A 14,259-nucleotide genomic window follows, 5' to 3' on the forward strand; every position below is an offset into this window, starting at 1 on the left:
AGCCTTGTCCCCTCTGTCTGTCACCAATTGTTTCTGCCCATTTAGCAGGGGTCCTATTCCTCCCTGGGCCTTCCTTTTACTCCCAATATATCTAAAAAACAATTTCTTGTTGTCTTTTACTTGGGTTGCCATCCTCAGCTCCATGGCAGCTTTGGCCCGTCTAACTGCCTCCCTACAAGTGCGAGTAGAGGAGGTATATTCATCTTTGGTAATCTCTCCCTGTTTCCACTTTTTATATGCTCCCCTTTTAGTGTGCTGCTGGTTACTACTTGCCAAGTGCAGCACCCTGCACTTGTCAGTATTGAAACGCACCCTTTTTTTGTTAGCCCACCCCTGCAACCTCTTCAGGTCTTTCTCTCCCTGCTAACGTGGCCACTTCACCCCAAATTTTGGTATCATCAGCAAATTTAAACAGGTTGCTTTTCACCCCATCATCCAAATTGCTGATAAAGAGAAGGGCTTGGGTAAAGCAGTGTGGGGGTCTGAGTGCTGGGCTGGGAAGCCAAAGTGATCTAGGCTCAAATTCCTCTGGGCAAAGGAGAACCTAGAACTCAGGACCTCCCTCTTCCCAAGTTAGTTTCCCAACTACCAGCAGTGGGGAACACAGGAGGTGGCTCTCTTTCAGCCCTTCTCCACTCCTAAGTCTAAATTTGGTAGTCATGAGTTTTCCTTGAGTGCATGTTCAGCATCCACAGCTTCTGCATCCCCTCAAGGGGCAGGTGTAGTTATCCTGGCTACTACTGTGCACCCTAGTCTGTGTGTCCACAGTTGCCCATTGTCATCCACACATCCAGGAACAGAATTCCCCGCAGTGGTAAGTGCCAAAATGCTGTGCAGGGGTGTGTACACATGTACTAACTTTCTGACAATTAAGCCACTTAAATAACTTTTTAAAGTTGACTTAACTGTCAGAGTGTAGATACGTATGTGAAGCAGAGTTGACTTAAATGAAGCACAAGATAATATCCCTCCAAGGTGTATTATCTTGAGTTGCATTTGTTAAGTTGACTTAGCTCATAAGATGGCTACCACCATGTCAAGGAGCTATATGTGTGTATGCTTCGACGTGGCTTAACTTAAGTCGACTTAGTTGAGATGACTTAGTTAAGTTGCCTTATTTTAAGTCAACTTAGTATGTGTGTATGTACCCCTGAGATGATCCCACAAAGTCCCTTTAGATGACCGGAAGGGAATGGAATGTGACCCCAAAGCCTTTCAGCTTTGTTCCCTTCTCCCATTCTCCCATGCCCCTATGCCACTCCAAACCCATCGCTCACAGGAGAGGAGGGGTGAGGAGTGGCTGTTGAAGGCTAGAAAGTGATATTCTAGAGGTTTTCTTTTGGTAATTGGCTTGTAGGTAAAGTAGATATGCATTAGAATAATGGTCCAGGGGAACAACAAGGGTTAATTGATTTCTAAAAGCCTGTTTGTGACAAAAGTTTCCTTCAAGGCCCACTGTGTATGACACAGGCACGCAGCAAGCAGACACACAAGCTGGGAAATTGAAGACATGTACCACACTGCTTCATAACAGAGATAGGGGACTCTGCCGCATTGGCCAGGTCACAGTGCCCAGCTGCAGGGCCCTGGGATTTCTGGTTTTGGTAGATGGACCAAAATAGGAGACATGGGGAAAAGACCAAATTAAAATGTGTGCATGTGATGTATTTGTGAAACAAAGAAATATCCTGACAGGTCAGAATGTGGACAGTATGGTGACCACAGGGAGACCAATCAGCAATGCCCAGATATGAAGAGTCATTAGAGGAGAGAAAGAATACAAAAGGAGGGATTTCAGGGTAGCACAGGGGACCCCGAGGCCACCATGGACAGAAGGAACACCACCAGCCCATCTCACCCACCCCACGGACGGTGGGGGGTGAGCCTCAGCCCTCAACCTTCAGGCTGCTGACATCTGATATTCAAGAGAGAACATCAGAGTGAAGCTCATGTGCTGGCCAGATGTATTTTAACTTTGTGAACTCTGGGACAGGTAGATATAGAATTGTTTGCATTCTTCTTATCTGCTAACACTGTGTATCAATAAAATTCACTTATTATCAAATGAAGAGGTCATGGTTGGTCTGAGGGTTTTGGGTCCACCTGAAACAAGGTATTTGGGTCATAAATCCAGTGCCAACAGCTGGGAGCTCGCAGACCCTCTGCTACCCTCACTTCAGTAGATATAGGTGGGACCCAGACTGGGGGCTCCTACCTGGCTCATTCTCCCACCCCTCCTGGGCCCCAAGTGCTCTTCTCAAAAGGGGTGAAGGTGCTGTGCCACCCAGGGGATGCCAAAGAGAAGTGGGGTGGCTGAGTCAACATGGGGCAGGGAAGGGTTAGGGTGGGGGTGCCAGGATGTTGCCCACCCACCCCTCTATTGGCAGAGGCAGCAGGCCTACCCCTGAATTCTGCCCCCAATACATCATTTCTCCCTTTGCCTCTCTTTGCTCATGCCTTACTCAGCTGTAGTTCCCCTCCCCCTGCCTCCCCCAGCAGATCTCTCTTTTTCCTCCCCTCCTTCCTGTGGTGCCAATTTTGCAGATCTTTTCTTTCAACCCTCCTGGGCTCTGTTTGGGCCATGCCAAGAAGCCTGGGCAGACAGCAGCCCCCCACTGTCGGGAAGAAGGGAGATAGGGTGGAGCAGAGGAATGTGCAGGGTATTGTGGGGCCAGGGGGGACTAGGAGGGGCCATGGGGGAGCAGGGTGCAGGCAGTGTGGGATGCAGCTGGGCACAGCTGCTTCTGCAGCACAGCTATGTGCTTTTGCACACAAAATGTTTCTTCTGTGGTGGCAGCTGCTGATTGGAGATAGGCATGGACCCATGATCTGTACCATTTCCAAGGCCCACTGTGTGCAGAACTGCTCCACCCCGTGCACAGAGCTGCACATGCACTCGGAGAGACTGAGAGCCTTCTTTCTGTTTTGCTGTCTGCCAGTGCCCCAGCGGAGACACAGAAACACCTAAGAGGAAAAAGTGTGTGCATTAGCACTAAACTATATCACTCGTGAGGGTGACAGCCCTTCCAGGGACCTGAGGAAGCTTCAGGGAGAAGACATGCTTGTCCTCTGAGCTGAGAAGGCAGGACAAAGGTATTGTTCATTTATGCATCTTCAGCTCTGGCACAGAGCATCGCCATTTAATGTTCAACTGAGAGATGGGTGGAAACGGCATGTAGCAGGCAGATTTTCTTCTCTGTGTAACACCTTTGGGCACTGATGATGGGCACCTCTGGGCACCTCTGGGCACTGATGATGGTCTCTGTTATGGCTGCAGTTGGGATGTGGGTGTTGTGGGCTCAGTGTTTAGGGGCCTGGACTCAGGAACATGGAAGGTCAAGAGGCAAGGGGTCCAGGGCTGGGGGTTAGAGACCAGAGCTAGGAGCCAGGAGCTGATATCCTGGGACCGGGAACTGGAAACTGAGCTAAAGGACTTGGTGTCAAGCAGGCAGCAGGGGCCAAGCTGCAAAGCAGCAACAAGATGAAGTACTAGGACACAGGGAGACAAGGAACCAGAAAGGCTTTTTGCCTATCTCAGAAGTACTGGGTGTTGGCTGCTGCCCAGGCTGGGAGTGGGGACTGGCAGAAGACATTTTAATGAGTTAACCAATTTTTTAGAATAGTTTTTGTAAATGTTATACATCGATGTGAAAGTTTATAGGGCATTTACAAGTTTAGTTTTGGGTATTCAATCATAGCACATCTGCACCAATTACTAATAAAATATATCTTTGACTAAAATATTTTGAAGTTAAGAGGGAAATTGAGTAAACTTTTATTTTAGAAGTACAAAGATTTGTTTTAAAATTGTGAAATAGGTGCCAATTCTGCAGACTACATGATCTCTTGAGGTCTCTTTCATTTCTGTATGAAATACTGAATTAAAGGGCAGACATTACACACCCGTTGAATGTGATGGGATGTTTACAATGGAAAGGAAGGGGATTGTGATACACCAGATAAAACTGTAAATGAGTCTTAAACAATGTGGGTTACTATGTTTTTAAATAAACTTGCAAAATAAGAAAGGACATGAGCTATTAATGTGGTACAAAACCAAAGCATAATAAAAATATGGGTAAATACAAACTCTGCTCAGGGCAAAAGAAGGAAAATTGGAAACAAGTTGTTGGATGTCTAAGGGGAACCTTACCACTGCCCCTCACATTTATAGGTGTAATGACCCTGGGACACAGAAATTTCTCCAGCAGATAAAGAAATACGTTGCACTCAGTCTCTTTCGTGCTACAACAAACAGCCTTCCTGCAACCTCAGCAAATATTATGGTTGACCTAGGAGGTTAGGTGAACGGTGCATGCACGATCTGCTTGGGGGCAGATAATGAAGGTATTAGTGAAGGTGTTTAATCGGATGAGGGACAAGGCAACACTACTGAATGATCCTCATGTCTCCTTTGTGCTTTCACATCAGCAGGTCTGTGAGCTGAAAACCAAACCTCGGTGCTGGTTACAATGGCGAGTACTTCTGCTTCTCTGCAAGGTACAGTCCTCACCAGCTCTGTGTAAAGTCTGTGTGTGGTGTCTGCACAGATACTTGATTACATCCGTGATGCTGAGTTTATAAGATCCTGTGCATCCCTTTACTGAGCCACAGGCCTGGAACGACTAGCCAGGTGACAGTGGATTCTCCGAGAAAGTGCTAGGCCTTAGGGACTTAGGGGCTCTTGCCAGCGAAAGATCTGGGGAAACAATAATTTCTCGTTTCTTTTAACAATTTTCTATGGAGGGTTTTTAAATTAACTTTCTCCCCCCCGTGCACATGCTTAGCACTTCCCTCTGAGAATGGGGCTCCCCCAAGTCTACGTAGCCAGTGTTTCTGCGTGGAACAGATCCCCTGATAGCTGCTCAGCAGAGAACAAGGATTCAGTATAGCCTGCTCCATGACATGTCCTATAGCCAAAGAGCAGAGGCTGGTGCTGAGTTTCTGAATGGCACTGTGCCTAAAACGTGTATGCAGTGGGTGTGTCTACATGTGCATTAACATGCTTTAGTTAGTTTGCATTAAATCTAGTACCTCCGGTGTCTATACACGGCTGCCCCCACATGCTGGAATTCCAGTGTGTTGGACCAGACTTGATTAATCTGCTCCCCTGCCCCTCCCCGAGCAAGTGTATAAATGCCCTCCATTGTGAGGTACTAGGAAAATACACATTAGCCTGTCTTAATGCGCATTAACTAAAGAGCACGGTTAAGTGACACTTAATGTGCATTGGCCTATTTTAATGTGCATTAACTCAATAGCATGTTTTTAGTGACGGTTTAATGCGCATTAAAATAGGCAAATGAGTATTGAAGTGCGTGTGGAGACGTACACTCTGAGTGACAGAGCTGATATTCAAGGGCTCTCTAAGAAGGCCAGAAATGAGACTGCTCTTTGAAACCAAGTTCTTTTATGAAAATGTCCACATGCATCTCAGATGCAGACTGCAGTAAGGACTGAGCACCCCCACGACCAGCCAGCAATGGTAGAAGCTGAATATCAGGTCGCGCACACTTCTCTAGTGGAGGGGGTCCAGTTAACCCAGGCTTTTGGACTTTGATGGTCACCATATGGGGCTGGGAAAGAAATTTATCCCTTTTTATTGCTATGGGTGTCTTCTTTCCCCCTTCCTCAGAAGTGCTAGGTGTTGCCTGCAGCTAAGGCTGAGGATGTCAACCGGGCTGTGCCAATGATCCTGCTAGGAGCAAAGCCGGAGGATCCTGGCTAGAGGGTCTTGCCTCACCACTCAGGGTCAGACCAATGCTGCACTGGGGGCAGGAAGGGATTTCCCCCCCTGGTCAGACTGGCATGGACTGGGGGGCAGTGGTTTGCCTGCCTTTGTAGCGGCATCCTAGTCCTCTCCCTTGGATCTCTCTGCAATGCAAGGACACCGGCAGTGCCCTCACCCCCTTGCTTTACCTGGGGCAAGTGAAAGGGTGTTTTTGATGTCTGGGGCATGGCTCTTGGTGGCTGCATGAGATGTTTATTCAGGCAGTTGTAAGAAAAGGATATGTAGACTCTTGCCTAGGATGGTTTAAATAGGGGTGATTCTATTTTCACAGGAGGCTGGACTAGCCATGACCTCCCGGGAGTCTTTCAACCCAACTTTTCTACGATTCTGCAATCCTATGAACGTTACACATGCCCCTTGCACAGCTTCTGTTTCCAAACCTGTTTCTGAACTTTTCTAGAGCTCTTCTTTATCTGGTTTGTGAATGACAAGCAATCAGCATAGAAAATGAGGCCAGATTCAGCCCTGGGTTGTAATGTGACAAGGCGTTCATGAACGGATGCATTCACTATTCCAGCAGCCCTATGTATAACAGAGCCTCCTGTCTTGAATTTGCTCCTAGGAGAGTCTCCACTGAGAATTGTCCTTGTTGGTAAAACTGGGAATGGGAAGAGTGCCACTGGAAACACCATCCTCGGCAGGAATCAGTTTAAGTCCAGACTTCAGCCATGTACGGTAACCATGAGATGTGAAAAAGCACAGGCAGAGTTTGAAGGGAGGCACATCATAGTTGTTGATACTCCTGGGCTTTTTGACCCTGACAGAGACAATAAAGATACTGCCAATGAAATTGGAAAATGCGTGAAACTCCTCTCACCTGGGATTCATGCCATTATTTTTGTTATGCAGCTAAATCGTTTCACCCAGGAGGAAAAGGCGGCAGCTAAGATTATACAAGACACTTTCCACCTTGTTGCAAAGAATTACATGATCTTCTTATTCACTCATAAAGAGCAACTAGAAGAATCGCTACAAGATTTCTTAAAGATGAGTGGTCAAGAGTTTAAAACTCTGGCTGAAAATCGTGAGAACCGGTACATTGCCTTTAACAATAAAGCAGAAGGAACAGAGAAGAAAGATCAGGTTTCTGAGCTGATTAAGATGATTGACGATGTTGTGAAGGCAAACGGCACAACACCGTGTTACACTGAACCTATGTATGGAAAGGAGAAGTCCTTTTGGAAAGAATGGTGTAACATCCTGTAGGTGATGAGGTGCTGGATCAGAGGGTTTTGCTTCTCTGTTGCAGCTTGACCATTTTGCAATGGGTTTTGCAGCATCCACTTTCTGGCATCTCCCTGTTTTCATGTGTACAAAGTTGTACAAATTGGTGCTGCCATAATAAAAACCACGTTTCCATGGTTTCTTTTCCCCACGTAACTACCATGTTGTTCATTCGGCTGTACTCACTCCTGTACAGTCATTCGGTTGTACTCAGTCCTGGAGTTGCTCCTGATTTAGGAAACTAACACTCTTCTGCTGACTGTGTCCACTGAAATTACGGCCACATGCCTGAAGACATTGCCTTTTGTCATTCCTTTTGCTGGCATCAGTCCATAAAGTCTATCAGAGTAATGAGACTAGACCCACTGCTGACAGCCCCATCGCTGTGTTCCCGTGGGTTGGGACAGTGAGCTGAATGCCCAGGGAGCCAGTGATGGGCCTGGTGCACTTCCTGCACATCGAGCAACACGGCAGGAGGGGGACAAAGCAGCTCATGCCAAGATCAAAGTATATCCCAGCTTGTATGTTGCTTTGGACAGGGGTTCCTAGTGGACACAGCTAGGATTGTCTTTGCCTAGGGGATTTAGGCACCTCATTGCCAGCTTAGTTCCCTTGTGACCCTAGCTATTTTTGGAGGTATCTGAATCCCCCCCCAGGGGTGACTTCATGAGCAGCTCAGCACTGCTGCCAGCCTTGGCCATTTTCAATGGGGCTGACAGACAGACAGACAGACAGCACACGATTTTTACATAACCCTTAACACCAAAAAAAACATTCAAAGAAGAGGCCAGTGCACGCACACAACAGAGGGAATAAAATGGACAATACAAAAGCATTCACACACACACACACACACACACACACACACACAACTTTTGCAGCACAGGAAAGGTCAATATGAAGCGTGCTGGAAAGGCAGGTGCCAGGTCTTCTGGCAGGGGAGAGAGAAGGGGTAGGGGGAGAGCTAGAGCTGCAAGACCCCCCACAAACACAGACGCATTCTCTTCCCGAGCAGCCATGACATTAGTGCTGCCCGTGGAAGCCAGGAAGTGCAGAGGCGAGGGGATGTGGAAGAGGGGGATCCGCTTTCCTGCGCCAGCACTCCCAGCACCAGCACCGGCACCGGCACTGGCACCAGCACCAGCCAGTCCCCTCCATGCCAGCCACTGGCAACGTGGGCCATGGGCATGGCTTCAGTGCTGGGGTCCAAACGCACCAGACCTCAGCCTCGAGCTTTGCTGGCTACCCATCTCACTGAGGATGTGGAGCCACTGGACTGCTTACTGGGCAAACCGCAGTAAATTCATCCCCTATTATAATATATAGCGGGATCTCTGAAGTGGCTCCGAAGTGGCAAATCGATTTGGAGCTCTGGATCAGATCGCGGCCATCCGAAAAGGTTGGATCTGAAGCCAGATTGGATCACTGCTGAATCACACAGGCCTAATGTGCTCCATTGCAACCGGTTGGTGAAGAATGTCTTGCATTCAAAAGCTTGTCCAGCCTTGTTCCAACCGTGCAGGTGGTCCAATGCAAGAAATCATCCTGCAAAATCCCTCCGCTGTCTTGGCCATGTTTCTGCCTTGGCTGTGCCTGGCCTAGTTCCTTGTCCCAGGACATGCTGAAAGGCAGCAGTAGGGGTGGGTATGTTTCTCAGCAGCTCTCCTGGGTTTACCAGTCTAGATGTGCTCTGCATTAGCCCTTGCTGATGATGCCACACTTCCCACTGCTCTGCTCCACACACCCTTACGTTGTTTGTGGGGATAGGTGGAAATGTATACTGTACGTTCCCCTCAGGCCTATTTCTTAGCACAATGAACTTTGCTTTCCTATAAAACCAGCAGCACCATATTAATTAGTCACCGTGCTATGACCCTGCTATCTATATTAGTGTCTTTAGGTCAAGAAAATAAAGATGCACTTTATCATCACCATGCAACCCCTAGTAAAGTTTTTTGCTAGTGCACTCGCTGCTGCTGGTCACCTTGTTGTTGTGTTTTACCCAAGCAGGATGTGGTAGAAGTGGACGAGTCCCAGTCACCAGAAGCAGCATGTGTTTTCTGTTCAGACTGTTTCCCAGAAATGACAGTCTCTTTCACTTTTGTGGCTACTCAGTTAAGGTGCAGCTGTCATGACTCCCTGTGCTACCCAACACTTGGGCCTGTTTGGCTTCCAGATAGACAAAACTACAGGCTGTGGGTGGTCAGGACCTCTGTTGCCAGATTAAACACAAAAATAGGGTCCAGGTCCAGTTCCAGGTCCAGGTCCAGGTCCTTTAATTCTAATTAATAAAAAGTCCAATCTGCTTAATGGGTACTTAATGTCAGTCTTTCATCAGTCCAATGGAACCACCCCAACTAGCAAGACACGGGACAGCCAAGGTGAGGGCATATTTCTACCCAGCATTGGCATTGATCTAGGAAAGGTTCACCTTGAGAGGCAGGACACCTTCAAGTCTCCTGGTCCTGACAGATTACACCCTAGAGCAGGGGTGGGCAAAATACGGCCCATGGGATGGATCCAGCCCATGGGGCCCCTAAAAAATTTAGAAAATTAAAATTTCTCTGCCCTTGATTCCTGTAAAAAATGACAGGAACCAGGGGCAGTAGGACCCAGGGGGAGCCCCACGCCAGAACCGCAGGTAAGGGGGAGGCGGGGAGGGCAGGGAGGACCCTGGGCAGAGAAAGAGCCTGGGGAAAAGTGGCCTGGGGAAAAGCTGAGCGTGAGGGGGAAAGCGGCCCCTCCCTTGCCCTGTGCCCGGAGCCCTGTGTTGCAGCCGCTCACAGCCCGCGCGGGGCTGTCCAGAGCAGGGTCCCAGCTGAAGTCCAGGTTCTCAGCTGGCAAGGGCTCTGTGGAGCCAGGCCAGCTCCCCGCCGCCCGCCCCACCCGGCCTACACACCCCCCTCCCAGCCTGTGCCCCGCTTTGGGCCCCACCAGTGCTGGCCCTGTGACATTGGTCCCAAGACATTGGGACATTGGTTCCAAGCTGGTGACCAGGGGGCAGGGCACCTGTCAAGAGGCAGGGCACTTGTCAAGGGGCGAGGCTACCCATGCGACCCTCAACTGTCTGCCAAAATTGGCTAAGCAGCTCTCTGCCCAAAACAATTGCCTGCCTTTGCCCGGGAGTACTCAAGGAGTTGGCAGGAGTCATAGCCCAACCATTGGCAAAAATATTAGAAAACTCGTGGTGCTCAGGTGAAGTACCTGAAGACAGCAAGAAGGCCAATGTGATACCTATCTTTAAGAAAGGGCAGGAAATAGATCCCGGGAATTACAGGCCAATCAGCTTGACCTTGATCCCCAGTAAGATCCTGGAGAAAATTATCAAGGAGACCCTTCTGGATAAGCTGGCTGAGGGCAACATCCTGAGGAACAGCCGGCACAGGTTTGTCACAGGTAGGTCTGGCCTGACCAATCTCATCTCCTTCTATGACCAGGTGATGTCACCTGGACAAAGGAGAAGAGATTGACATCATATATCTGGACTTTAAAAAAGCTTTTGATCTGGTGTCCCATGACCTCCTCATGGAAAATTTGGCCAACTGTGGCCTCGGCTACACCACAGTCTGATGGCTGGGAAATTGGCTCCAAGGCTGGACCCAGAGAGTAGTGGTCGACGGTAGCAAATCATTATGGTGCTCTGTTTCCAGTGGCGTCCCCGGAGGCTCTGACCTGGGACCGGCTCTTTTTAACATCTTAATAAAGGATGTGGACATTGGTGTCAGAAGCACACTGGCTAAGTTCACTGATGACACTAAACTTTGGTGCATAGCGTCCACACCTGAGGACAGGCTAGTGACCAGGCTGACTTGGATAAACTTAGTAAGTGGGTGGGATCAAACCTGATGATGTTCAATAATGATAAATGTAAGGTACTCCACCTCAGGGAAAAAAAACCCATAGCATACTTATAGGCTCGGCAGTGTTACGCTCACTAGCACCACGGCTGAAAGGGACTTGTGGGTCATCATTGACCACAAAATGAACATGAGCCCCCAGTGCGATGTCACAGCTGGTAAAACAAACAAAACTCTAGCTTGCATCCATAGATGCTTCTCAAGCAAATCCCAGGATGTCATCCTCCTGTTGTACTCGGCCTTGGTGAGGCTGCAGCTGGAGTACTGCGTCCAACTCTGGGCTCCACAATTCAGGAAGGCTGTGGAGAAGCTTGAGAGAGTCCAGAGGAGCCATGCGCATGATCAGAGGTCAGGAAAACAGGCCTTATGAAGAGAGGCTGAGAGCCATGGGACTCTTCAGCCTGGAAAAGCGCAGGCTCAATGGGGACCTGGTGGCTGCTTATAAGTATATAAGGGGTGTGCATCAGGATCTGGGGGAACATCTGTTCACCAGAGCGCCCCAAGGAGAAACAAGGACCAATGGTCACAAACTCCTCCAAGACCATTTCAGGCTGGACATAGAAAAAATGTCTTTGAATGTGGTGCTATTGTGTGAAGCACTCAGTCAAAGAAGGATGCATCTCATCTGTTTCTCTGTATTCAGGGCCATCTTGACCTTTTCTGGAACGAGCTGGACATTCATGAGCCACTTGCTGAGAAACTTCTGCATCCTCTACTCTGGAGTCTAACTCTTGGGGGTTCTGGTAGCTTCTTATCAGGTTCCACTGGAGACTTCAGTCACGCAGGTGGAGGAGTTATCTTACGTAAATGAGGACAGTCCCATGATGGGATTTGATAATCAGGACAAAAGCCTTGAGTCATTCTGTCCCATGAAAGGGGACCATGGCAAGAAAACAGCACTCAGATAAGGGGCTCCGAAAGGTCTATATTAATGACCAAAGATGCTGCTGAGTTCTAGCATAGAGGTTGTGAGAGCACAGATCAGCCCAGTAAAGTTTGAGGTCAAGAGCTGGTGTGGAGCATTGTCAATGCAGAAGGGCATCTCAGGCTCACAGAAATAGACACAACTTGCTGCAGCCTGAGACAGAGCACAGCAGCCTTTCCTGAAGGCACCAAAGAGCATGCCGACCTCTCCAGAAAAGGGAGAAGGCAGAAGAACAGGAAAATCCATTGTGCTGTAGGAGCGTTACCGTGGTCATTGTTCTCTGCATTTTAAGTGTAAAACTTCTGAGACCAAGAGCACAAACATTGGCTATGAAATATCTGGCATGAAATTAATAACTTTTATGCATCTTAAAGTCTTGTTGGCTGTTGGAAGTGAATAGTGCATAAGGTCTGTAAATGTCTGCACTCCCTAGATATCTGTTAGCGTGAGAACACATTGGGCAATGGTAGGCTTTTAACAAAAGTGAAGCTAAACAATTGATTTTCATTCAGGATTCATATTTGCAGAAGAATCTTTTGAGTCTCTGAGCATCACCTTTGACAAAGTGGCAAATAGGGCAGGGAGCAGAAAGCAGAGCAGCAGATTGCGTAAGGAAAAGAGATCAGAGGGGCACTCGGGGAGGGTTTGGAAACTTATTGAAACTTATCTTTGGTTGTGATGTGTCAAGCAATGTGATGAGGGATTTTATTCGTGTATTTCTAATAGAATTCAACTATATTTGCATTGGTGTTAAATGATCATTGTCTATATAGGAAAAATTAAATGTAGAGTTGGTTTGGATTTTATCAGTCTTTCACCTTAAAATTAATTCTGTGGTAGAGGAATCTCTCTGCCCCTCGATGAAACAGGTTCCCTTGGGTGCAGAGAGGATTGCAGGTATGTGCTGCTCCTGAACTTTACCTATTGAGAACAGTATTTTTTCCATTTAACCCAGAAATATCACAAACAAGACTATAGTCTGTCATAGCTGGTGGCCAATGTGAGATATCCTTGTCTGGGGAGAAGCAAGGGCAATTACAATTTCAATGCAGTGTTAACAATTGGTCCACGGGGTAACTTCATTCTACACGGAGACATTCCTTAAGGGTTTAAAAGTATAAAATACAAAATTTCATGGTAAAGACAAGACAGATGAAATATATAAAATGCATTGTGAGCAATATATAAAAAATCAATGTGAGGTAGTGAGGATCAAAGGTTACTGGGGACAGAGAGTGAGTTAGCACCAGAATATATTTAGTTGTTGCTGTGGATATTTTAGTTCTTTTGTTTTCTTTAGGGACACTGAGCTTCATTGATATGTAGATGCAGTTTCTAGGTTTCTCGTACAGAACGCCCCTTCAGCTTTCTGGCTTGCTCTGAGCCTTGCCACACCCATGCAGTGAGCGTGTTAGGTTTCTGACAATACTTAGAAGGAAAAGAAATGCACAAAATGGGGGTGGGGGTGCAGGCAAGAAGGGGCTTCTGTTATATCCATGTCCGGAAGGGAAACGTTCAAAGGGGGCTTTCTGCTACCAAAGCCTTGCACGGTGCAGCCAGTAGGGCTGTGTGAAATGGCACTGTTCTGTTTTGCCTTGAGTTTCGAGGTTTCCACAGAACAGCGTTCCGTTTTGAATTTCATTTTGATTTCAAACCGCTGTTCTGTTTTGCTTCATTGAAACAGTGAGGCTGTTTCAAATGCTGTTTTGAAGTGTTGCTAGATCAGGCTGGGAGGGCGGGGGGCAGCTGGGCTGACTCCCCATCACCAAGGCTAGATTGGACCGGGGGCAGGGAGTCATCCCAGCTTGGCTGACTTCCCATCCCCTGCACTTGATCAGGCCCCCAGCCCCGGTGATCTAGCACCCCTGGCCCCGGTGATCTAGTGCCAGGGATGGGGAGTCAGACCAGCTGGGCTGACTCCCTGCTCCCAGCCTGATCTAGTGAAATGAAATGTCTGGCAAAATTTCACACAGCCCTAGTGTAGCAAAACCCCCAGTTTTTCTTTTTTTTTTTCTTTTAAAATGCCTTCCCTCCCCTTCCCCAACCACTTCTGACTTTGTCTCTCCCTCTCTATTCCCTATAGATAAGTATAAGTGAGCTAAGACATAGGATAAGCTTCAGCATTTTATTTTGGTAGCAAGTTGTATTTGTTGTTTTTTCTCCTTCTTTATATTGTATAATTATTATGTTTATATTGATTTTTCCTGTTCTTTATTACTGTTTTACCGGTGCTATATGATTTAGGCCTACATATGTAAATTAGCATAAGTCATGTCAAGTTTCCATTTTTTTTGTCAAGTCTCCATCCTGTCCCCATGCTCTGTTGTGTAACCTACCCCTCCTGTGTTAACTTGGTTCCTGAATGAATGGGGATGAATGAGGGTGTTTGAGAGACAATGGCAGTAGGTCTAAAAATAGCTCCCTCTGAATGTCTGAACCATCAAAACCAATACCCGGACCAA

General features: G+C 47.6%; 1 protein-coding gene across 2 annotated transcripts; it reads left to right on the plus strand.

Moving 5' to 3' along the window:
* The first annotated feature begins 2,896 nt into the window (after positions 1-2,896).
* On the plus strand, positions 2,897-7,166 carry LOC112552073 (GTPase IMAP family member 4-like). 2 transcript variants are annotated; one of them, XM_025216565.1, is made up of 3 exons: positions 2,897-3,093; positions 4,432-4,500; positions 6,354-7,166. In XM_025216565.1, the coding sequence occupies exons 2-3, from the start codon at positions 4,473-4,475 to the stop codon at positions 6,995-6,997; spliced, it is 672 nt and encodes a 223-aa protein (XP_025072350.1). In that variant the 5' UTR covers positions 2,897-3,093; positions 4,432-4,472; the 3' UTR covers positions 6,998-7,166. The 2 variants fall into 2 exon arrangements, with proteins under 2 accessions (XP_025072350.1, XP_025072351.1); XM_025216566.1 differs by having other exon boundaries at positions 4,435-4,500.
* Positions 7,167-14,259: the final 7,093 nt, after the last annotated feature.

The sequence above is a fragment of the Alligator sinensis genome, unplaced genomic scaffold, assembly GCF_000455745.1.
Source record: "Alligator sinensis unplaced genomic scaffold, ASM45574v1 scaffold524_1, whole genome shotgun sequence".
In the NCBI taxonomy this organism is placed as follows: domain Eukaryota; kingdom Metazoa; phylum Chordata; order Crocodylia; family Alligatoridae; genus Alligator; species Alligator sinensis.

Excerpts from the sequence above, each read along its gene's own strand:
- LOC112552073 (XM_025216565.1), top strand. The coding sequence starts at position 4,473 with ATGGCGAGTACTTCTGCTTCTCTGCAAG. Across the intron at positions 4,501-6,353 it reads TACTTCTGCTTCTCTGCAAG|GAGAGTCTCCACTGAGAATT; the intron begins GTACAGTCCTCA and ends ATTTGCTCCTAG.